This window comes from Bos javanicus, chromosome 3 (assembly GCF_032452875.1).
Source record: "Bos javanicus breed banteng chromosome 3, ARS-OSU_banteng_1.0, whole genome shotgun sequence".
In the NCBI taxonomy this organism is placed as follows: Eukaryota; Metazoa; Chordata; class Mammalia; order Artiodactyla; family Bovidae; genus Bos; species Bos javanicus.
The window spans coordinates 14,182,845-14,205,493 of record NC_083870.1 but is presented as its reverse complement, the minus strand read 5'-3'; the positions used below and the strand labels follow the sequence as shown (position 1 = coordinate 14,205,493).

General features: G+C 52.0%; 1 protein-coding gene across 1 annotated transcript; it reads right to left on the bottom strand.

Moving 5' to 3' along the window:
• Positions 1-1,247: 1,247 nt before the first annotated feature.
• SH2D2A (SH2 domain containing 2A) lies at positions 1,248-12,315 on the bottom strand. The gene is made up of 8 exons (XM_061403266.1): positions 11,974-12,315; positions 11,170-11,324; positions 10,235-10,416; positions 9,421-9,510; positions 8,981-9,149; positions 5,606-5,755; positions 4,964-5,272; positions 1,248-3,301 (listed from the first exon to the last, which is right to left on the bottom strand). Exons 1-8 carry the CDS (start codon positions 12,005-12,007, stop codon positions 3,134-3,136), a joined length of 1,257 nt encoding a protein of 418 aa, XP_061259250.1. The 5' UTR covers positions 12,008-12,315; the 3' UTR covers positions 1,248-3,133.
• Positions 12,316-22,649: the final 10,334 nt, after the last annotated feature.

The following is a 22,649-nucleotide window of genomic DNA, read 5'->3' as shown; positions in this document are numbered from 1 at the left end:
AGAGGACAAAGCTGGAAACTTCACTTGCCACAGGGCCTTCTGCGGGCTCTGAAGGGGATGTGGGGCTCAGGGGAGGAGACTCCTCTCTGATATAAGAGGGTTTTGAGCCCGAGGGAGCCCTGTCTAGAGGAGGCTGGCAGGAGGGAATAACCATGGGGAGACTGAGTCAGCTGGGAAATGCCCTTCCCCTCCTGGCCCGAGTGGTCCCTACTGGGGCAGAGTAACCTGCCCAGCACAATTGCGAGGCTCCCTTTCCTGTATGTTACTCAGCTTCTCCATCTGAGGTCTCACTGTAGCCCTGGGCCTCCGAGGGAGTGAAATCAGCAGGATGGTGTGGGGGTGCCCATGGCTGTGGGGAGCGGGGAGAAGGGAGGCTGCACTGCCTGCGTCATCAAGGCTGGGCCTGCAGCTGGAGCCCTGGAGAGGACCCGGGCCTTATCCTAGGGCCTGGGAGGGGCCCTACGGTGTAAGGGGAAGCAAGTGCTTGGGATGACAAGATCCGCCCTGACTACCTCCAGTTCCCTGTCATTTCTCCTCTCTAGAACTAATTTTCTCATTTGGTTGAACCAAAAAGTCAGTCACAAAGGATTCGAAGTCCCTTCTAGCCCCACAGTCCTGCTCTGCCAAGCCCCTTGCTTGCCTGGTCTCATCTGATCAGTACAGCAGCCCCATAGGCAAATATGACATTCCTTCCATTTTAAAGGAATGTAGGGAACAGTGGCGCAGAAAAAAGCTTCCCTGTTAAAGGTTGGGCAGTGTGTTAGCAAAGAAGCAGGGCAGAAACCTGGCAATGCTGGTGGTCAGGGTCTCCCCACCCGCGCTGCTGAGCTGCCCCTAGCGGAGAGGAGCACTCACCCCTTCCTAAAGCAGGCTCTGCTCCTTCAGAGAGACTGAGTGGGTCACTAGGCATTCCTGTCCCCTCCCCAAGCCTGCCCATCCTGTTCTGTCATGAAGTCTAAGGAAATCTCATCTGCTGACTTTGATTCCCGGCTCTTGCTATACAGCAAGCCTCTCCTTTTTCTACCTTCTCTGCTGCCACAAGGAATCAGCCACCAGGTGACTCCCTGAGTCTAATCTAAGACCTTTCTTGCACTTTGAGCCTCTCCCCAAAGCCATCTGCTCCCCTCCCCTCCCCTCCACACCCCCCACCTTCCCCCCACCCCCGCCCACCCCGTTTTCCCTCCCACCTCTTCTCTTGCTCAGGAGGGAGTTTAGACCTATAGACAGAAGGAAGTGGAACCCCACTCTGTTGACTCAGCAACTGTATTTCTCCTTGAGCTGATTAGCACTGAGTGGAAAGGAGGGGAATTCACTAGTCACTGGGGCTGGCCCTGCCCCAGGCTGGGGGTGGCATGGTGGTGGCAGCACCTAAACCTAGGGAATGTGTCTTCAGGGAGGGGTCTGGGGGACTTCTGTGATTCTGGCAAGTTCACAGCGAACTTGCTTGGGAGGGAGAGAGACCCTGATGGACACTGAGAGTCTTGACTGAACTGTCCTAGAAATGAGGGTAAGAACAGGGTGGGATCACAGGAGTACCAGAAGCCTTGTGAGTGGTTCCCGGGGTGGGGGTGGGGGGCAGTCTCTGCTGTGAGTCCTCAGGGGCAGACACAGCCCTGCCTCAGAGAGTCCCCTATCTGAGACAAAAAGACAACCCAAGACAGATTCTTCTAGGTGGTTGAAGCTTAGAGTATGGAGCTTGGCCACAGGGGCGAGAGGCCCTGAAGTGGGTCTGGGAGAGAAGAGGAAGCCTTATAAGAGGAACGGGGGAGGCCTAAGCCCAAGAGGGGGTAGCCACTGCAAAGGGGCCCCCTATCCTTCTAAGGGGCTCACACACAAAGGTTAAGAATGCCCCCTCCCCCTTCCAGTCCTGTGCTTGGCAGGGGGGTTGAGGAAGGAGGTGTGGGGGCTACCTTTCAACCACTCCCCTCCCTGCCCCTCTTTCTTGCCTGGCAGCCCCCAGGCGATGTAGTCACCCCTCTGCCCCTGGCTAGCTGCCTAGCCCACCCGTTAGGGAAGGAATACTTTTCAGAGAGCAGTCTGTGTCCCTTGCTTGGTGTCTTCCCACCCCCAGCCCATAGATCTGTGACCCTTGCCCAGGTATCTTTCAACCACCGGACGTTCGCCCCCCGATTGCGATAGCCGTTTGACAACTTGCCTTCCACAATATAAGAGTGTCAGAACAGAAGGAGCCTGGAGTACTTGAATCCCTGTTGGGGGAGGTGGTTGGTGATGATTTATTAGCCAGACAAGAATCAACAAACAAGTTCTAACATCTGTTCTCGCCAAACCATCCCTCAGACAGCAGCAGCATTGGACCAGGGCCCAGACTCAAAGGCTTGAGGGCCAAGGAAATCAGACTCCAGGAGGGGAAACCAGGGCAGTGGGATGCAGCAGGGCCCTCCTAGCCCTCTTCCTTAGAGGCAAGCACTGGGCCACTGGATTCTTGGAGATTCTTGGGAGGGAACCAGAGGGTATGTCCCTGAAAGGAAGCAGACCCCACATTTGCTCCTCCTGCCTCCAGGTTTCTTTGTGTGGGCCCAGACCAGTTAGGGGAACAGGGCTAAGCTGGGATCTGGAGGAAGGGAACCAGCACCCAGGCCCCCATGCAGCAGAACTCTGGAAAGCAGCCAGATTTCTTATCTGAGGAAATCTCAGACATTTCCCATGGAGAAGAGTTAGTAGAGTGGGGTACAGAACAGAGCACTAAACAGAAGAATCAGGAAGCCTGGGTTCTAGTCCTTGACCTTGACTAAGCCACCATCCCTCTCTGGGTTTGTTTCTAAAAACAAAGCTGGAGTTGGACTTGATCAGTAAGGGCAAAGGAGGTGCTGCGCCTCTTCTCTCACCCATGGCAGACATCACTAATCAATCACGGCGTTCTTTTCTGCTGAGTTCAGATATGACCTTAGCATCCTTTCCAAAGCAGTGCTCTACGCAGCCACAATCAATGGATTGGAGTTGGCATCCAAGGTGACACTTTTTCGCCGTCTTTGCAATAGATGATGGCTGAGGTCCTTTCCAGCTTTGATCACTTACAGTTTGTTCCATTCACATTTCCTGAGAAGGATGGCTGGATATGTGTGAAGGTCTCTGGACCCGCTGTTCCAAGTTATCCTTCCCCAGCTCAGACCAGCTACTGAGGAGGCCCCAGGGGGAGCCATGCCTGTCCTCTGTCCTGAAGCACTTGTCTAGAAAGGTTGTGGGGGAGAGTGTGCCCCCAGCGAGGTAGGGGCTGGTGGGGCACAGTACGGCCTTGTTCAGCCACGGAGTTCTCAGAATGCAGTTGTTGGCCACCTGGATTCTGTGGAGAGAAGGATGGTCCCAGGTCATACCCTCTACCTTCTGCCTCCTAGACTTAACCTGCAGCCTCTGATCTTAACAGAAATTGGCCTGCAAAGAGGAAGTCTAAACCTCTCTCATCCATTCAACAAACATTTCCTGAACACCTGCTGTTTGCCAGGCACTGTGCCTGGTGCTCTGGAAACGAGATGAACAAGTCCCATCCCTGCCCTCAGGGAGCTAATACTCTGCTGGGGGGGCGGGATGGGTATCAACAATCAATGACGTGACAGGTATGTAGAAAGCTTCTGTGGTGAGGTCAGGGAAGTCTTTGCAGAAGCGGGGAAGGGTGGGCAAGCTGGAGGAGGATTAGAAGGTTGCTGGGCAGTAGGAAGGTACGTTTGTAGGAAGTAGCTATAGGCAGAGGGAATGGCGTGTGTAAAACCTTGGAAGGTTTGAAATCACTTGATGAGTTTGGAGAAATGTGACCAGTTCAGGGTGGATGGTGTAGCTGGTAGTAAGACCAAGGGGGTGGCTCCCCACCCCACCTGATTATGGAGAGCTTTGTGGGCCTGGTAGCTGTTTTAGAAAGACCATTCTGACTTTCTTGGAGCAGTGGATCAGAAGTGGCAAGATTGTTGGCCAGGAGATCACATAAGAAGCTCTTGGAAAGTCCTGATGAGAGATGATGGGAGCTAAAACTGAGGAAAGGAAAAATATATTTAGGAAAAGACCCAGCAGGAATCAGTACTTATAGGGGAGTGAGGGTGAAGAGCGGAGAGATGTCAAGGCAGTCCTGTAAACCTGGCTTGAATAGTTGGATGAGATACCAACTGGGAGAGGGAACACAGGAGGGAACAATCAGGGGAGGCAGGTGAGGGTACTTGGCTGTGCTGAGTCCAGAAGGCTGTGAGATGTTGGGGAGCTAAGCAGAAGCCTGGAGAGAAATTCACATAGAGACGTAGATTGCTGACATCAGCTCTAGGATGGCAGTCAGGGGTGTGGATAAGTGTGAGCAGGCACAAGGGCTGAGGGGGAGCCTGAGGTGCCAGCATTGGGACGGGGAATGGAAGAAGGGGGCAGAGGCAGAGGGACTGGGTGGGAGCTACAGTCTAAAGAAACAAGATCTCACTTGATCAGTGAGAAGACCAGGCAGGTGTGAGGATTGCAGGAGAGGGGGCATGTGCAGGAGGGGACATGCAGGCACCCGTTCCCCTGAGCTCATCTTCAGGTGCTCTTCTTCAGGAAGGCAGGGCCCTCAAGGCTGAGGGGAGGGGGCCAGAATGAGAGAGGCCCAAGTTCAGACTGGGGAGGAGAGGCAAGGTGGAGGCCAAAATTCCCACCATAGGGTGGGGTCAATCTCAGGGGGTTCTGAAGAGGGCCAGCCTGGTGAGAGGGACACAGGCGCAGGTGGGCGAAGGCCGAGGGGACCTGCAGGGCCCTCTGCTTTCTCTGAGAAGTGGAGAGGGTGGGGACTTGACACAGGGGAGGCAGGTCTCAGTAACTCCAAATACAGAGGGGCCTGGAAGAGGGTTGTTGGCAGTATCAATGCTCTGTTCTTCCCATCTCTGACCTTCATTCACCCTGACCTAGACATCCAGTCTGAACACGTTCTCCACCCTCTCAATCTAGCTTTCAGGAAGTCTTTCTTAGGGGTCTCACTTTTCCCTGCACCCCCATTTACCTGGCTGCCTAGGACAGGCCTGGACTGGCATTTCCGTAGGACTTCATGCCTGAGGATGCACTGCGGGTCCTCGCTCCTTAAATCAGGCTCCCTCACCTCCACCTCGGCATAAATGTTGCTGGGGGCTTCCCCAGGGCTGCCACGGCCCATGGCGTAGAAGTCGATGGGTTCATCAGGTTCGTTGTAGATGGGGTTGGAGGGCTTGGGCGGCAGGGCTGGGCGAGGTCTCGGAGCAGGGCTTGTGTAGACTTCAGGCTGCAGCTGAGGTTTGGCGGGGATGGGCGGCTTGGGCCTGGGCGACTGGGAGGGCTAGGAGAGAAGGCGAGCAGGGAGGAGAATTGTTGTTGTTCAGTCGCGACTCTTTGCGACCCCGTGGACTGCAGCACGCCAGGCTTCCCTGTCCTTCACTATCTCCCAGAGTTTGGTGAAACTCATGTCCACTGAGTTAGTGATGCCAAGGCAGAGAGTGGGTCACCCAGGCAGTGCCAGAGCTGGAACCCAGGCTGAGCCTCCGCCCCCTGCAGGCCGTCTTCCTACCCTACTGGCCCCGCCCCCTCACACAGGCCGCGCCCTCCTTTTCGTCCCCCGGCTCCGCCCCTCCCTCAGACCCCGCCTTCTCTCCCAGCGCTTTGGGTCCCATACCTGCTTTGGCTCCCCAGATCCATCTCTCTGCGTGGGGGCTATACTTCGCTCCTTTTTGAGAATCGGGCTATACTGAAACGGTGAGTCCTGGCTTTTGCTTCCAAAGTCTGATTCTTCGGTCCTTAGGGACAGTCCTGCGGGCTCAGGAGTCTGCGGGGGTGGGGGGCGGGGAGGGAAGAGGGGGAGAACGGGGTGGGGACGGGTGGAGAGAAGAAAGAGGCCTTGGGGATGTGGTGCCGGAGGGATGGCTGGTGGGAGTGGACAGGTGATCCAAGGAGGGCAAAATAATCTGGTCCATGTGGAGAATGTCGGGGTGGGGGTGCAGCAGGGAAATTTGGGTGGCGCTGGGTTTCTAAGTGAGGCAGAGGGCATGGAGATGGCAAGGAGACTGGGAGGTGGGACAGTTGCTCTGATCACAGGCTATATTTAGCATTTAAGTTAACTTCATCTGGAACACAGGCCCAGACCAGTCACCATTTGGTTGTAAAACTGCAACCAGACTTTACAAGTCTTTAGCCTAAAATTTTTCAGCTTGGGGATAGATCTCCAAGACTTCCGTGCCCATGTTTACTTCTGCAGCTGCAAGAGGAGCACATTATACAGCTAACAGCTAGATATTTTAGGGACAGAGACACTGCCTCAGGGGAGATGAGCCTTATAGGGTTCCTTCCCATGTTAGGTGTGCTTTTAGCTCAGCATTTATCACTGGGTTCACGAATGTTCTCCACATGTGTGATAGTTTTGGGAGGCTCAGCCCATAGGGCTTTTCTAATTTTTCTGCAATCTGCCAAGTGCGTGTCTCCATCTGACGGTGTTCAGGCGCTTACTGCATGGATTCAAATCAGAATTCTTTTTCCCTGCCCTAACCCCCTAAGAGGTCTTAGCATTCCCTTTATGAATGTAGCACCTCTGGGACTTCCCTGGTGGTCCAGTGGCTAAGACTCTGCGCTCCCAATGCAGGAGACCTGGGTTTAATTCGGGGAACTAGATCTGACATGTTGCAACTAAGACCTGGCACAGCCAAAAAAAAGCAGCTCTACCCTGCTGCTGAAACAGCAGCACCTTAGGAGTCAACCCGGACACCTCCCTCCCTTCCTCCCCACATCTTATGGAGCACAAGCCCTGCTCCTTCTACTGCCTAAATATCTTCACATCTGCCCACGTTCTCCCTGCCCACAGCTGCTGATCCCGTTCGGGCCTCCTAAGTCCATCACCTCCTCCTGCATTATCTTGCCCTGCCAACCCATTCTCCACTCCGTGAGCAGAATGAACCTGCAGAAGTTCCTCTAGCAATCCTTCCATGGCTGCCCGTTGCTCCAGGATAAAGCCCAAACTCCAGAGAATGTGAGTGACAAGACCCTCTGAGGGCTGGTCATAGAGCTTGGTCTCTGACAGCTGTGCCCTTGGTTCTCACAACTCCAGCTGGCTCCCCTGTCCACCAGTCTTTCCTACATCCTGTTCCCACTGCTTAGGAATCTTCAGGTCTCTGCTTATTCCTCACAAAATTCCATACAGTAGTTATTGCTAGGCACAGTCCCTTAACAACTTCTTTGAACGGATTCCAACCAAGCTTCAGGAGACTATTCTTGCCCAGGTCAACAACGACCTTCTGTTGGCCAAATCCAATGGTTAATTCTAGACCCTCTGGCATCTGCTCTTCCCTGATGGATTTTTTTTTGCTTGGTGTCTAGAGCGTCACACTCCTGGTTCTTCCCCTTTCTCTCTGGCTGCTCCTTCTCAATTTTCTTTGTGGTTTTTCTTTGTAGGTTCTCCCTCATTTCTGCAAACTCTCAATGCTGGAGACTTGGTATCTTTTCTTTTCCATCTATGCTCATTCCTGAGATTTCTTTCCTCCTGAAGGCTTTAGAATCAATCCATCTACATACTGATGGCTCCCAAATGTTGATTTCCAAACTAGACTTCTGTCCTCAAGTCCCAGTCCATCTATTGCAACTGCCTAACTGACATCTCCATTTGGATACTGAATGAATGTCTCAAACCATGAATGTCAAAACTGAACTAACTCATGATCTCCCATCTCTCCCAGACTTAGTCTTCTTGTAGCCTTCCTCATCTCAGTCAATACAACCGCATCTTTTAACATCCCTCACTCAATCCTGCAAAAACCCTCTTAGGTCCACCTTTCAAACAGACCCAGTGTTCTACCTCCCCACCCCTTCACCTCTACCAACATGGTCCAGGCTGCTGTCTTCTCTCCTGGAGTATTGTAGTGGCCTCCATCTGATTATCTATGCCCCTTCCAAACTTCCAGATCATGTCACTCTTTAGCTTGTAAGTGCCTAGTGCATCTCATGTAGAATACAATCCCGAATCCTACAAGAGTCCACCGGGCAGCCCTTCACCCGTGTGATTTCATTTTCTACCTCTCTGCTCATGTTAGCTTCCTCAGTGCTGTTATTCTTATTCACACACATCAAGGATCCTTCTACCTTAGGGCCTTTGCACCTGCTGTGCCATCTACCGAGAATTTTTTCTCTAGTTATCTGCATGCCTTTCCCCCTCACTTTATTCAGACCTCTGTTCAAATGTCCTCTTACCAGAGTAGCCTTCCCTAAAGTCCCTGTGTAAAATAACCCCAACTCCGTCACTCCTTGTTTCTGTATTCTCTGCTTGTCATCTGTATTACGCATTCATTGTCTGTCTCCTGTCACTAGACTGAAAGCTCCATGAAGGTAGGGACATTTGGGCCAATTTTGTTTGGCGCTATTTCCCAGTGTCCAGACCAATGACTGGCACAGAGTGGGCCCTCAGAACTGCCTGAACGTCCTGGGGGAGGCACTGTCTGACATGGCTCCCCACCATGCGAGCCCAATGGCACACCACTCTGCATTTCCTCTCTCATCACACTCTCACACTTGATTCCTATTATTTGTCTTTGCCGCTGGTAAGTAAGTTTTGTGGGTTTGACACCCATCTGTCTTGTCTCGGTAAATATCTCTTAATTTAAAAAACAAATGGCCCCGGGAATTCCCTGCTGGTCCAATGGTTAGGACTTGGCGCTTTCACTGCAGACTTCAATCCCTGGTCTGGGAACCAAGATCTCACAAACCGGGCAGCAAGGCCAAAATAAAACCACAAAAACAAATGACTTCTGGGCCTAGCTGACCACTCCCAGTCCCTCCAGTCTTTGTGTGACTGAGCTGGTTTCTCAAGGACCCCTCCACCAGCACGCATATTTCTGGAAGGGCAACCAGCGGAGATGTGTGGAAAAGGGATGTCTGCGTCCTCCGTGGGAATAGGAAAGTGCCTGGCGAGGTCCTGCGGCCTGAGTGCTGTGTGGGGTGGGGGTGGGGGCCCTGGCCTGGGTCCCCGGGGTCAGGGTCAGTGTCGGGGCCAGGGGTGGGGATGGCGTACCTGGCGGGCGAGGGGTTCGGTAAGCGTCTCCCCATACGGGCTGAGCGGGCACGCAGTGTAGTGAAGCAGTAGATCCTGCAGCCGCGCGTGGGCGCTGTCCTCGCCTAACACCACGTGGCGCCCGTCCCCTAGCTGGGCCAGCAGGAAGTGGCGGCAGCAAGTCCGGCTCCTGGAGACACCAGGCAGGATCAGATCTGCTCCCTTTTTCTGGCCAGGACACCAGCACGAGGCGTGATCTCTATCCTCCCGAATGCGCGGGGTCTCCCATCCTTAGTAGCCTGGGGGCTGGGCTTAGACCCCTCCGCCCCTGCTGGGGGTCATCATGAAGTTCTGCCCCTCACACGTTCTTCAGCACCAAGTCCCGCCCCCTGATTAGCCCAAAGTCCCGCCTCCTTGTTGCCTCCCACCCCCACACCCCCCGCGCAGTGCCGGCCCCTCACCTGTAAGTCAGCACAAAGGTCACGGCGCTCTCACTGAAACGCACCAAGTAGCATCCCTGAGGCTTAGTCTCCAGCAGCCTCTCGGCCTCTCTGAGGATGTTGGAGAAGACACGGAGGGCTGCTCAGACTTTTCCAGCCTCATCTCCTGTCTCCCCGGCTCTCATAGGGGACCCCTGCCCAACCAAGCCTGCTTAAGTGGACAGAGAAGGGTGGAGGCGGGAGAGAGAGGATGTGGTCACCGTACTCCAGTACTCGCGCTGCAGGGACTGGGCGTGGACACGGACCAGGGGTTCCACTCAAGAGACCTCCCAGCCCTGCATCCTCCTCCTGGCCCCATCCTGGAAGGGCAGCCTGGAGTGGGGAGTTCAGGGGGTCAGCGCTGTGGCAGCAGCAACCGGGATGGTATTAGATTTCTAGACTTCAGAAGTCACAAGTTGCATGGAGGAGGTAAGCATAAAGATAGATATAGAAGTGAAGCTGAGAAGTGGAGGAGAAGGGAGGAACTGCAAGGGAGGGAAGACAGAGAAGAGGGCTGGAGAAAGCCCGAGGTAAAGATGGAGGGAGAGAGACGGAGGCCGAGGAGGAGAATGAGCACTAGAAGCCTTAGAGACAGGAGGAAAGTGGAGGCGAGGGGTAGGGGCTTTGGGCTTGTGCCTCTTCGGTGGTCTTCCCCAGGAGAGCTGCCTTAGCAAGTAGCCTCAGAACCTCCAGGAGTCATAACCTGGCTTGTAGCCTCAATCTACTCCTGATTGACGGCAGGACCCAGGACTGGCCCCTGCCCTGCTTTGAGCCTGTTTCTTCCTCTGTGACTCACCTCCGGGTGATGAAACCGTGGAACCAGATGGGGGCCGCCCCGTGCTGTAGGAGCTCATGGGCCTGGGTCTTCTGGAACCAAGCCCGAGTCTCGGCCTGTAGGAACAGAGCTTCTTCCCTTGGCACCTCCTCCTTCCCAACATCCTTTGGATTGCAGGCAGCTCCTGGGGCCTGGAGAGGTGCCTGCATGAGAGAAGAATTCAAGGAGTGGAGAGGTGGCTGTGATCAGTAGCCCTTCCTCTGACTCTAAGGCAGCTGCTGCCTCCTTATCCTTACACCTACTCGCTCTTCGACTTGTGGAGAAAGCTCCCTGTCTCCGTTCCAGTTGCCTCTTTTAGGGTATCGTTTCCCAGAAAGTCCTTCCCAACGCCTGACTTGTTTAGCTCAAGCTGTTTTTGTTTCCAGGGAATTTCCTTCCACTTCCCTCTGGGTCCTGTGGGTCTTTATTCCAGTAGCAGTGAGCTGTTAAACTGTGCTTAAATGGGAGTGGGGCCTTCCAGATGGACAGAAAGCATTCCCTGGCCTGAGGGGTGAAGGGAGCGCCAGAGGCCAGAATGAGGAAGGGCTCGCCCTACATACAGTAGGAGGGACCGAGCTAGTTCACAGGGAGGGTTTCCTACTGACGGATGGGTGAGGAGGACTGAGATGAGGATGGGCAAATGAAGGCCGCAGACCGAGCTGTGGACGCCTACTTCTGGAGTCCACTGTACCCATCACTTGTGGACTCACCCTGAGCTTCCCAGGGACAGAGGAGAAGCGAGTGGGCCATTCAGCAACTGGAGGAGGTGCTCCTCATCTCCTTGCCCTTCCTTTGGGCCCCCGGCCGTGGCGGCAGCCCCTGCTCATTCCTGCTTTGGCCTCTGTCCACCTGCAAGCCCACCCCCGGGGGAGGGCAGGAGTAGAGGAGGGAGCTGCACCCCGCAGATTTCCACTCACCACAGCCTGGCCAGCTGGGCCCCTGGGGCTGGGCCAGGCTTCCTCAGGGGCCTGGAGTCGTGGTCCCAGAAGCAAGCCCGGGCCCTGGCAGCTCCTGCGGTTCAAGCCCAGGGGCTGGAAGGTGCTGAAGGTTATGGCCGGGGCTTCTCGGCTCCCTGTTAGCACAGAGAGGTTTCTCGGTCAGGGCCTGCGTCTCTCTCTGCCTCCCACCACTCTCCCAGGCTCAGGCTCAGGCCCTCCACTTCCCCTGCGGCCCCGGCAGTCCAGTCATGGGGAACCTGAAGGATAGGTACAGTCATGACAGCAGGAGAAATGCAGGAGGGATGCGGAGATTGTTTCTCAGGGAGGAGGAGTAAGGAGCCCAGGAGGCCTAGAGGGCTGAGGTGACAGAGGCGCTTGTCCGGGAAATTGGGCCCAGGGAGGAGCGCAGGGAAGCCAGCTGGCCCAGCAGTTCCGGAATCCGGGAATGGAGGCAGATTGCTTCAGTGAAGGCCCCTCTTCTGGAGCAGGGTCCTCTGCCTCCCACCCCACTTCATTCTCCTGCTTCCTCCTCTCTCCTGTCGAAGAAGCTCTCAGCAGACCCTGTCCCCTTTATCCTCAGGGCTGCGTGGAAGTGGCACCCGAGGTGGAGGAGCAGGGGCTGTGGGCCTCCTGCCAGTCAGCCTTGCCAGAGTGTGGCAAGGCGTGTGGCCAGGCTGTGGCCCCTCACCTCCGAGGTGGGAGCTTAGGCCCAGAGGGGAGTAGAGCAGGGGTCGTGGGGGTCTTGAGGTTCCCTCCCACCACGTTCTCCAACTTCACACTTACCTTGGGGGCATATCTGGGCCAGGGGAAACTCCATGGGGGGCAGCCTGAGAAAGGAGCCCCTGGAGCAGTGTGTGTGTGTATGGGCTCTCAAAAGGTGTGCATACTCAGCAACTCATCTCTCCTCTCACCCCAGCCCCCTGGGGCAGGAAATGTCGCCTCACCCACAGCCCTAGCCCTCGCGGAGGACTCGCGTCATGGAAAGCCGTAAGACAGTTGTCCCTCCCCCGGAAGCCAGGCGCTGGAGGTGGTGGTGGTGTGGTGTTTGTGTCGTTGTGTGTCTGGGTATGCTGCTGTCTTATCTCCCTCCCTCCTGATTCTTTCTCCACGCCCTCACTCCAGACTGGGGCTTCCCTTCCTCACCCTTTCTCTTGTCTCTCGCTCTGTATTGGCAGCGGCAGTGGGAACATCAACTTCAGAAGAATAAGCCTTATAATGTGATGGGGCCTCAGGCTCGTCGAAGATTCATACGCAGGACTTTGCTCTTACATGAGGAGGGGAGGGGGCAGAGCTGCAACAGGAAGAATGTGGGTCAGACTTTTGAAGGACCTTCTGAGGTCTTAGGAAACCTCTGAGACAAGGGGGTATGGAGGAGGAAGCCTGGCTTTATCTTCAGGCAGGTCATGGAACTGGGTTAGGACAAGACCCACCATCCTGGAGAAAGGGAGAGGGGATTTCCTTCAAGTAAGTAGGTCATTATTAACAGCAAAACTATCAGCAATTGTTATTGATGACTCCCAGGCTGATGTCTTGATCTGCAGTGGGCTTGCATCTCCTACCACCCTAGAGGACCAGTCCCGTTTCTGTCTTATGATCCTCACTAATGAAGAGGAGATGGGGGAACATTATCCCCATTTTCCAGATGGGTAAACTGAAGCTCAGAGAAGTTACGTGCCTTGGCTTGGGTCTTTCAGTGTCTCAGGTGTTCGTGGCAGAACTGAGACTAAAAACTAGATCTTTGACTAACTTCACCGTGATTTAGGCCAACAGTCCGTGAGTATGTGCCAGGCACTGTTCTTGGTGCTGAGAGTCCCATAAAAAGGATGGGATCAAGGCTAAGGCAACAGGTTTTTTTGTTTTGTTCTGTTTTAATATTTATTCATTTGGCTGCACCAGGTCTCAGCTATAGCATGCGGGATTGTCTTTGTTGCGGCACATGGGATCTTGAGTTGGGGCATGCAAACTCTTTGGAGCGGCATGTGGGATCTAGGTCACTGACCAGGATGGAACCAGGGCCTCCTGCATTGGGAGCTTAGAGTCTCAGCCACTGGGACACCAGGAAATTCCTAAAGGCAATGGTTTTAAAGGAAGGGAAGAGGGATCAGGCAGCTCAGGAGGAGGCAAGGCCTTGGAGTGTGGGTGTGACTGGGCCAGCAGTGATGCTGGGGGTCATCTTTACTTCTCAGAGGTGCTAGGGAAGTAGCTCTGCAGGCTAAATCAGGACTCCAGAGTCCTTCTTGGGTGCAAGGCAGCATGTACTCTGGGTCTGGCACCCTCCAGCTAGGTAAACCCTAGCTGGCAGCCCCTGAGCCAGCTTCCGCTCCAACCACACAGCCACTGCTCCACCGCATTTCCTTCTTCCCTGAAGTTGAACATGCTCATCCTTCTTCTACAAATGCCTTTCCCCAACTTCTTCAACCCTGCTCATCCTCCACAGCTCAGCTCAGTCCCCTTTTCTGATGTCCCAACCCTGTATACACACACACACACATGCACACACATGGCTAGATTAGGAGCCTCTGAGGTGGGCTCTCGTAGTGCCAGCCATCCCGATCTCCCTTAGGAACCTGTTGGCAAATCATTTCCGTCCTCTTGACGTCTTGAGGTAAGATCCTCAAAATGAGCTGAAAAGAGAAACATCCACCTGCTTGACAAGCATTTTCACTTGAGGACTTTCTCCAGACAGGGCACAAGATGAAACCCCCCCCCCCCTTAGAGTAACCCCGGGTGAGGAAGATCCTCTGGAGAAAGGAATGGGAACCCACTCCGGTATTCTTGCCTGCAGAATTCCATGGACAGAGGAGCCTGGTGGGCTGCAGTCCATGGGGGTCTCAGAGAGTTAGACACTTCTGATCAACTAACACACACACACACACACACAGAGTAACCCACAGAGGGGAGAAAGGAGGAGGAACTTATTTTTGCTCATGCTTCCCACTTCCTGTTGGTCAAGATGATCTCACAGGAACTTAGAGACCTCATGCCCTGTCCCTTGGTATCCACTCTGGAAGCCAGATCCATGGTCCATGGTGTGGTGTTTCATATTAACCAGAAATGGAGGGGTGACTCAGGAGATAGGTTCAACAAGTGAGGTGTAAAGACCATGCAATCCTAGGACTTCAGCTTGGACTCCTGTCAGCTCAGGTCACAAAAAAGGGCTCTGATAAAAGTGGAAGGGGTTTGGGAGGCAGGCAGCCAAGGAGTCAATGAAAAGAGCTGTGCCAGCTCCTAGTTGCAGCATGCAGGAGTTTTTGGGGATCTTTTTTTAGTTATAGCATGTAAACTCTTAGTTGCGGCATGTGGGATCTAGTTCCCTGACCAGGGATCAAACCTGGGTCCCTGGCATAGGAAGCACAGAGTCTTAGCCACTGGATCACCAGGGAAGTCCCTGTGTCTCTATCTTGGTGCTAGAAAGTATAAGGAACAACATCTTGTCCTTTATAGCAAGTTCCAGACCAGGGTTTTTGGGAAGAAGGTAGTAATGGAGGGACTCTGAAGAGATCTGTGTCCAATAAAGCAAGGATAATACAAACTGGATTATACACACATCTTTCTTTCCTACCATCTGCATTCAGGGAACAAAGCTGTTGTGTGTGTGCATGTGTGTTTATCATCCTGCCCTGAGTCCAGATCTTACCATTGATCCACCATTACCTTATATAATCACTTATTTGATACAAACTGTCAAGGGCAGGATTTGTCTTATTTGAGAATTATCTGGCATCATTTTACAGGTGAGAAAACTGAGATCAAGGTCAAGAGACTTAGCTTCAGTCACACAATGAGAGCTTCCAACTTGGGACCTCTACGCATATGGGTGGGGAGGGGTATTAGAGTCACCACGTCTTGAGTGTTTGCCGTGAGCAAGCACTGTGCTAAGTGCTTTACGGGCATGGACTCTCATAGCTTTAATACAGACCCACAAAGCAGATGCTCTGATTATCTTCCTTCACAGACAGGGAATCTGAGACTTAGGAAGGTTAAGTGACTTGCCCAAGGTCACGCGGTCAGGAAGTGGGCATTAGAACCAGGTGATCTGGCTTGGGACTTCAACTGCTAGCCAATATAGGTGCCAGGGAGTTAGGGACATCACCCCACATGGATGAGTGGGCCCTGCCTCCCTGCTTTCCCATTGAATGATTTCATGTTAAAGATACCCCAGGGGAGCAGAAAAAGAGCTGACTTTTTAAGCCTTTAACTCTCACTAGAACCAAAGGGCCCACTATGAAATTTCCCTGTGAAGACCAAAATATTCAAGCTGTAAGAAACCAGAGTCCAGGAAACTTTCCTAACTACCAGTCAAAAACTTTCTACCCTTTTAGTAACCTATGCTTTGCTGCAATTTCAGCTCAAAACATGGACTCATTTGCAGAACCACAGTGTCTTTGAATGCAGTTTTTCATCCAGCAGAATGTGCTTGGCTGACATCACGAGTGATCATGACACGCTCCCACGATGCTACGGAAAGGGAGCGGTGATATTTCAGATTTCACATGATGCCTTTTCTCTGAACCATTCTAGGCATCTACAGGACCAAAGATTTGACTTTATAGTTACTCTTGCTGTATCTATTTAGTCAACACATATTCTCTTGCCTACCGTATACCAAACATGCTAGGGGCTAGGCATGCAAAAGTAAATAAAAACTCAACAACCTATTCTTTTGGAGCTCACGTCTGGGTGAAGAGAAGCACCCATGGCATATTAACCTTTTAATGCCTCTTACTGCTTATTGCAAACCAGCAGGTAACCAAGAAGCATGCTAAGAATGAGAGACTGTGAACCCTGCCTCAACAGCCCCTTTTCCCCATGGGTCTGCATGTGTCTGGCTGGGTTTCTAAATCGAAGTTTCACTACAGAATTAGTTCATGAATTTGTAATGAACCAGGCCTAGTAAAGTTGTTTCTCATTCTTATGAAGGTGTGAAAAAAACTTCCTCTATAGTGTAATATACATAATAATTATATTTACAATTTTTTGAAAGTTATGAGGCCTTTTGCAAATGTAATATTCATATTGACACTAATAAATTAGATCCATTCCTGACTTTTTAATATAGTATAGTGGGCTGAAAGAGCGTCTGACTTCCTCAAGTCAACAATGAATCAGGTAGAGATCAAGATGGCCGAGTAGAAGGATGTGGGGTTCACCTCCCCCCAAAAAACACATAGAGACTACATCTTCATGTGGAACAATTCTCACAGAATACCAGTTGAAAGCTGGCAGAAGATCTCTTATCTAACAAAAGCTATGAGAAAAAGATCCCTACACAATAGAGTAGGAGAGAAAAAAAAAAAGAAACAATGAGTCAATGGCAGAAGAGACAGGTTTCCAAGTTTCTTTTCTTCATTCTTTTCCACTCTAAGGTGGAAATCTTCTCTTATTTATGTTGCATTCTCAGTGCCTGGAAAAATGCTGTTCTGTCAGAGCTAGTCAATAACACATATTAACACGCTGAGAACATTTTTACAAGGAGAATTAGCTTTTAGAGAATTAAAAACAGCCCTTCCATACATGGGAAGATGCTCAATATCTCTAATTATTAGAGAAAGGCAAATCAAAACTACAATGAGGACTTCCCTGGTGGCCCAGGGGTTAAGAATCTGCTTGCCAATGCAGGGGACACTAGTTTGATCGTTTCTTGAGGAAGATTCCACATGCCACGAGGCGACTAAGCCTGTGCACCGCAGCTACTGAGCCTGCGCTCTAGAGCCAAAGAGCCACAGCTACGGAACCTGCACACCACCAGCCACTGAAGTGGGCATACCCTAGAGCCCATGCCCTGCAACAAGATAAGCCACGGCAAGGAGAAGCTCAGGCACTGCAACTGGAGAGTAACGCCCTGCCCCGTGTAACGAGAGAAAGCCTGTGTGCAGCAATGAAAACCCAGTGCAGCCATAAAGAAACGGAATGTGGTGCCACCTCACGCTGCTCAGAACGACCATCATTAAAAAGCTACCAAAAAAAGGCCACAAACAACAAATGCGGGAAGAGGTGTGGTGAAAAGAGAAACCTCCCACACTGTTGGTGGGAGAATAAATTGGTGCAACTGCTATGGAAAACAGTGCGGAGATTCCTTAAGAAACTACAAATGGAATTACCATATGATCTAGCAATCCCACTCCTGGGCATATACCTGAAGAAAGCGAAAACTAACTGAAAGAGATACATGTACCTCAGTGTTCAAAGCAGCATTATTTACAACACCCAAGACATGGAAGTGACCTAAATGTCCATCGGCAGGTGAATGGATAAAGAAAATGTGGTATATACACATAAACACAATAGAATACTACTCAACCATGAAAAGAATGAAACGATGCCATTTACAGCAACATGGGTGAACCTACAGATCATCATACTAAGTAAAGTAAGTCAGAAAGAGGAAGACAAATACTATATGATAGAACTTATATGTAGAATCTAAGATATGATACCAATAAACATATTTAGAAAAGAGAAACAGACTCACAGACAGAAAACAAGCTTATGGCTTTCCAAAGGGGAAAGGAGGTGAGGGGATAAATTTGGAGTTTGGGATTAACAGATACACACAACTATATATAAAGTAGGAGAAGGCAATGGCACCCCACTCCAGTACTCTTGCCTGGAAAATCCCATGGACAGAGGAGCCTGGTAGGCTGCAGTCCATGGGGTCGCTAAGAGTCGGACACGACTGAGCGACTTCGATTTCACTTTCATGCATTGGAGAAGGAAATGGCAACCCACTCCAGTGTTCTTGCCTGGAGAATCCCAGGGGGAGCCTGGTGGGCTGCCGTCTATGGGATCGCACAGAGTTGGACACGACTGAAGCGACTTAGCAGCAGCATATATAAAGTAGATTACCGACAAGCCCTTACGGTATGGCACAGGGAACTCTACTCAATATCCTGTAATAAACTATATGGGAGAAGTATAAAAAGAAAATATACATGTGCCTTTTCCATTCTTTGGAAGAGTTATTCCTCGAGGCCCACAGTGACTACAGCTTAAAGAATGACTATCACACGAATCTGGGCCAATTCTTAGAACTTCTCAAAAAAACACTTTAGTGAGCATGCTTTCCAGATATTATTTAGTATCGAAAGCAAAACTTCTGATTCCTACGAAACTATGAAGAGGCCTATACTTACAATCTCATTAAGTTATATTTCTATTAATAAGACCAAAATAAAAGGACTAGTAGCTGTCTAGCATCATCTGTGGGGAACCTAGTTCCAGTATATGTCCCTGGTAATGAAACAAATACGTAAGCCTTTTAAGTTTATAACAATGCAATTGTAATGTTACCTCTATGTTCTTGTGTTAACTGAAAACTATTTAATGGTAAATTAATAAAAGACAGTCTGTTTAAAAAAAATTGTATATATACAGAGAGAGGCAGGAGAGGGGCCAAATCACTTTGCTGCACACCAGAAACTAACAACTATCGCAACATTGTAAATCAACTATAATTCAGTTTAAAGAAAAGCCCCTCCGGGCAGAGGTGGCTCATACTGGCACCTCCCCACCTCCTCACTGTGCAATCGTCCCCTTCATAGGCCGCTCTCCTGCAGTCCCACACGTGTCTCCTTGCAAACAATCGCGGGACCGCCTCTGTCACGGTGCAGACTTTTTCTTCTCCGTGGACACCTGCGCCTGTGTGCGTGAGCGTGTCACAGGAAGACGAGACTAGGGTGCTGTGGAAGGAGAATAGAAGTTGGGTCTGTTGGAGCCCCCATTCCACCACCTTCCAGCCCTGTGACCTGGGGCAAATCCACAGGCTCCTTGGGCCTCAGTTGCCTCACATGTAAAACGGGGATAACCCAGACTAAGCCACTGAATGCAGAAAATGTGCTGTGACTCATGCAATGCTTCATGGACTGGAAAAGGCTGTTGTATTCGGGTTCCATTGTTTTATTTATTTTATCAATAGGGTAATAATAAGAAGTGGAGATTCATCCAGTTGGCCAGTTCAACAGAGCTGAACTCTCCCAGGATGTGTTAAGGAGCCTAGGTAATGGAAATGCAGCAGCAACAAGTGCACAGCCCTTGCCCTCCGGGAGCCTGCATTCTCCTGAGGGGAGAGGAGAAGAAGTCTATAGCAAACCAGGAAGATAATTTCAGATCACGAGACAATAATAAGATGGTAGTGCAGAGTTTTAGACATACAGTAGAGGTGGCTTCCCTGGTGGCTCAAATGGTAAAGAAGCTGCATGCAGTGTGTGAGACCTGGGTTCGATCCTTGGGTCGGGAAGATCCCCTGGAGAAGGGAGTGGCAACCCACTCCAGGATTCTTGCTGGGATAATTCTCCTACACAAAGGAGCCTGGCGGGCTACAGTCCATGAGATCACAGAAAGTCAGACACGACTGAGTGGCTAACACATGCAGAAGTTGCTGTGGAAGGCTGCTTCCCAGGAGGTGACAGACGCAGTAACCCACTGACCAGGTGGGAAGGAATAGCCCTTCAAGGTCTAGAGAAAGTGTCCCAAACAGGATGAACAAGAGTGCAAAGACCTGGGACCTTGAGACTGTCACAGGGCCGGGCCCCCGAGGCAGCTGCCTGTCTATGGGCTGCTGACCTCTCCTGAGAGGCCTCTGCAGGTGGGGCTGGCACAGCTCCCTGGCAGCCCTTTCCCACACCAGCCACATAATCACTGGCTCAGTTACAACCTCCCGTAATATTCTTTTTATTTATTTTTTGTCGTAAGCATTTTTTGGTAATTTCATTGACTTATTTATTTTTGGCTGCGCTGGGTCTTCGTTGCCGTGCCGGCTTTCTCTAGTCGTGGCGAGCAGAGCTGCTCCCCGGTTGCTGCGCGCTAGCTTCTGGTTACTGTAGCTTCTCTTGCTGCAGGGCATGGGCTCCATGGGGGCTCAGTAGTTGCGGCTCCCGGGCTCTAGAGTGTGGGCTCAGTAGTTGTGGTTCACAGGCTTAGCTGCTCTGGAGGGTGTGGGATCTTCCCAGACTAGGGATCAAATCCATGTCCCCTGCATTGGCCGTGGGCTCTTAACCACTGGAGCACCAGGGAAGTGCCTCTCCCGTAATATTCTTTCCTTGGGAAGCAGGGAGGGCTGGCCCAGGCCTGGAGCAGGGCAGAGCAGGCCTGAAAGGTGTTGGGGGAGATGGAAACAAAGTCAAAAGGCAGAAAGGAGTGACGGGGGCTCTGCCATGGTCTCTCCAGCCCATAAGTCAGTCTAACCTGGCCCAGTTGCTGCAGAGATTCAGCAGAAAATTCCACAATGCTGGTATTCTGCCTTTTGGACAAGGAGGACCCTAGGGAGGGCCTCTGTCTCTCACACACCACATGCCCCCCTTCCCCCCCGCATAGGGGAGCACTGTGAGAATGAGCACTGCTTGGCATTAAGTATCTACCCCTTACCCTCCCCTCACGTCGGTCGTCTCCTTTTGTATCTGAGAAGAATCAAACAGAAGACCCTCAAGTCTGATTTTCAATAGTCAAACGCCCGATCGCCATCTTCTCCAAACCTGCTGTTTAATTGGTCACCAGGCTGGGAAAGGGGCAGGTTTGGCACAGCCCCACCGATGCCAGGGCTCTGCTCTGATCGCTCTGCGGGCACACTAGCCACCCCCTCCCCCCGTTTCTGGAAACCATGCCCACTGCTTTGATACACTGTGTGATAATTGCAACGGAAGCATTTTTCACCTTTAAAATGGAATTACTCACTCTCTTTGTCTGGAGGCCTGGGCCCAGGCCAGCAGCTCTGGCAGGGGAAGAATTCTCTTAAACTCAGGAACAGTGGACTCCTCCCAAAAACACAGACCGGGTTCCAGGTCTGCCGTCGAAATCCCACGAGTTCCTCACCCTGTCATCAGGTGGATGTGCTTGGAAGAGCCTTAGCCTCTCTGAAGCTGTGACTTTTCATCCCCCTCCATGTTTGTGCCAAGATCAACCTGGGTGAGTTGCCTGATCTCTCCAAGCCTTGGTTGCCTGGTCCGAAACTTGGGGGAAGCACACTTCTCTGGAAAGGTGGTTTGGGGATTCCATCTGCAGAAGGGTGCTGAGCCCAGCAAAGTGTCTGCTGGTTTGTAGGAGGAGCTCAGGTCTTTTGTTCCCTTCTTGCCTATAAATTCTTAGCCCCGTGATGGGGACATTTAACCACAGCCTCCTTAAGGCTAGGGTGTAGGGGCAGCCTCAGGTCATCCCTCTGGCTGGGCTCCTAGCAACTGGGTCTGGTCCCTCTGCTCAGTCCTGTGAGCAGCTGAACTGATGACAGGAAGGGCTGATGGGCATGTGTGGGATGGCTTGCCTGTTGATGTTCCCTTCCTAGAACCCTTTCCCTGAGTTCCTGGAGGTATTAGTCTGCTTGAGCTGCCATAACAAAAACCACAGACTGGGCAGCATAAACAATGCAAATTTATTTTCTCACAGTTCTGAAGGCTGAAAGTCCAAGATCAGGGTGCCAGCAGCGTCGGTTTCTGGTGAGGCTCCTCTTCCTGGCTTGCAGGTGACTGTCTTTTCGCCATGCCTTCACACAGCCTTTCCTCTGGGCTCACATGGGGAAGCGGGGGCGGGAGGTGTCTCTGGTGTGTCTTCTTCCGAGGACACTAGTCCTGTTGGATTAGGGCGTCACCTTATGACCTCCTTTGACCTTAATGACTTCTTTCAAGACTATATCTGCAAATATAGTCACATTGTGGGTAGGACTACAGCATATGAATTTTGAGGGGGCACAGTTCAGTCCATACACCAAATATCAAATCATACACCAAATATCTCCCCTCAAGGAGATAAGGGTTCTAAGGTGGCTAGGACCACAGAGGAGAAGCAGTCAAGCCCAGAGCCATGTGCATCCTCCAAGACCTCAGAGGAGAGAGCTCTCTTCTGGCTGGAGTGACAGAGGGAGTCCCAGGGGAAATAGCAACGTGGGGCATCTGGGCTGGACCTTGATAAGAAGTCTTGGGTGGGGAGGGCTGCCAGGTCCCGGGGAAGTCTGGGCAAAGACCTGGGGCCCTGTGAGGAGCACACCAGGTCAGATCAGTTTGCCCTCCCCAATTCTCTTCCGCTTCTCTCCCCTGCTGTGGGTACTTGGGGAACGTCAGACTTGCCAGAAGTCTGCTCAGGCTGAATGTGCTGTTAAAGCGAATTTCAACCCGGCAAAGGAAGGAGCTGGCTGGGCAGTGGTGATGGCACTGCAGCGGAAGGAATCCTGCAGCAGCTTGAGCCCCTGTGCCAGCCAGCTGGCCGCGCGGCCAGATGGTGCAGGGTTAGAGCTTGGCAGAGATGGAGAGGATCGGAGAGGAGGGACCTGGGGAGTCGAGAGCCAGCAGAGAGGGTTCTTGGTGACAGACAGGCCCCAGGACTGCTTGGAAGTATTTGGGAAGGGAGAGCAGTGGAGCAGTGTAGAGGATCCTGGAGATATCCAGGGACCCCAGACCACCAGAGGAAGCTCCAGACGTGATGAGGGACCTATGAAGCTGGGGGCCATGGAAGGCACCAGTGAGGGGTGAAGGTCA

Coding starts and splice junctions, on each gene's coding strand:
- SH2D2A (XM_061403266.1), bottom strand. CDS start 12,007: ATGGAGTTTCCCCTGGCCCAGATATGCCCCCAAG. Junction 9,511..10,234: donor CACGGTTTCATCACCCGGAG/GTGAGTCACAGA, acceptor CAACATCCTCAG/AGAGGCCGAGAGGCTGCTGG. Junction 5,273..5,605: donor GATCTGGGGAGCCAAAGCAG/GTATGGGACCCA, acceptor CTTCTCTCCTAG/CCCTCCCAGTCGCCCAGGCC.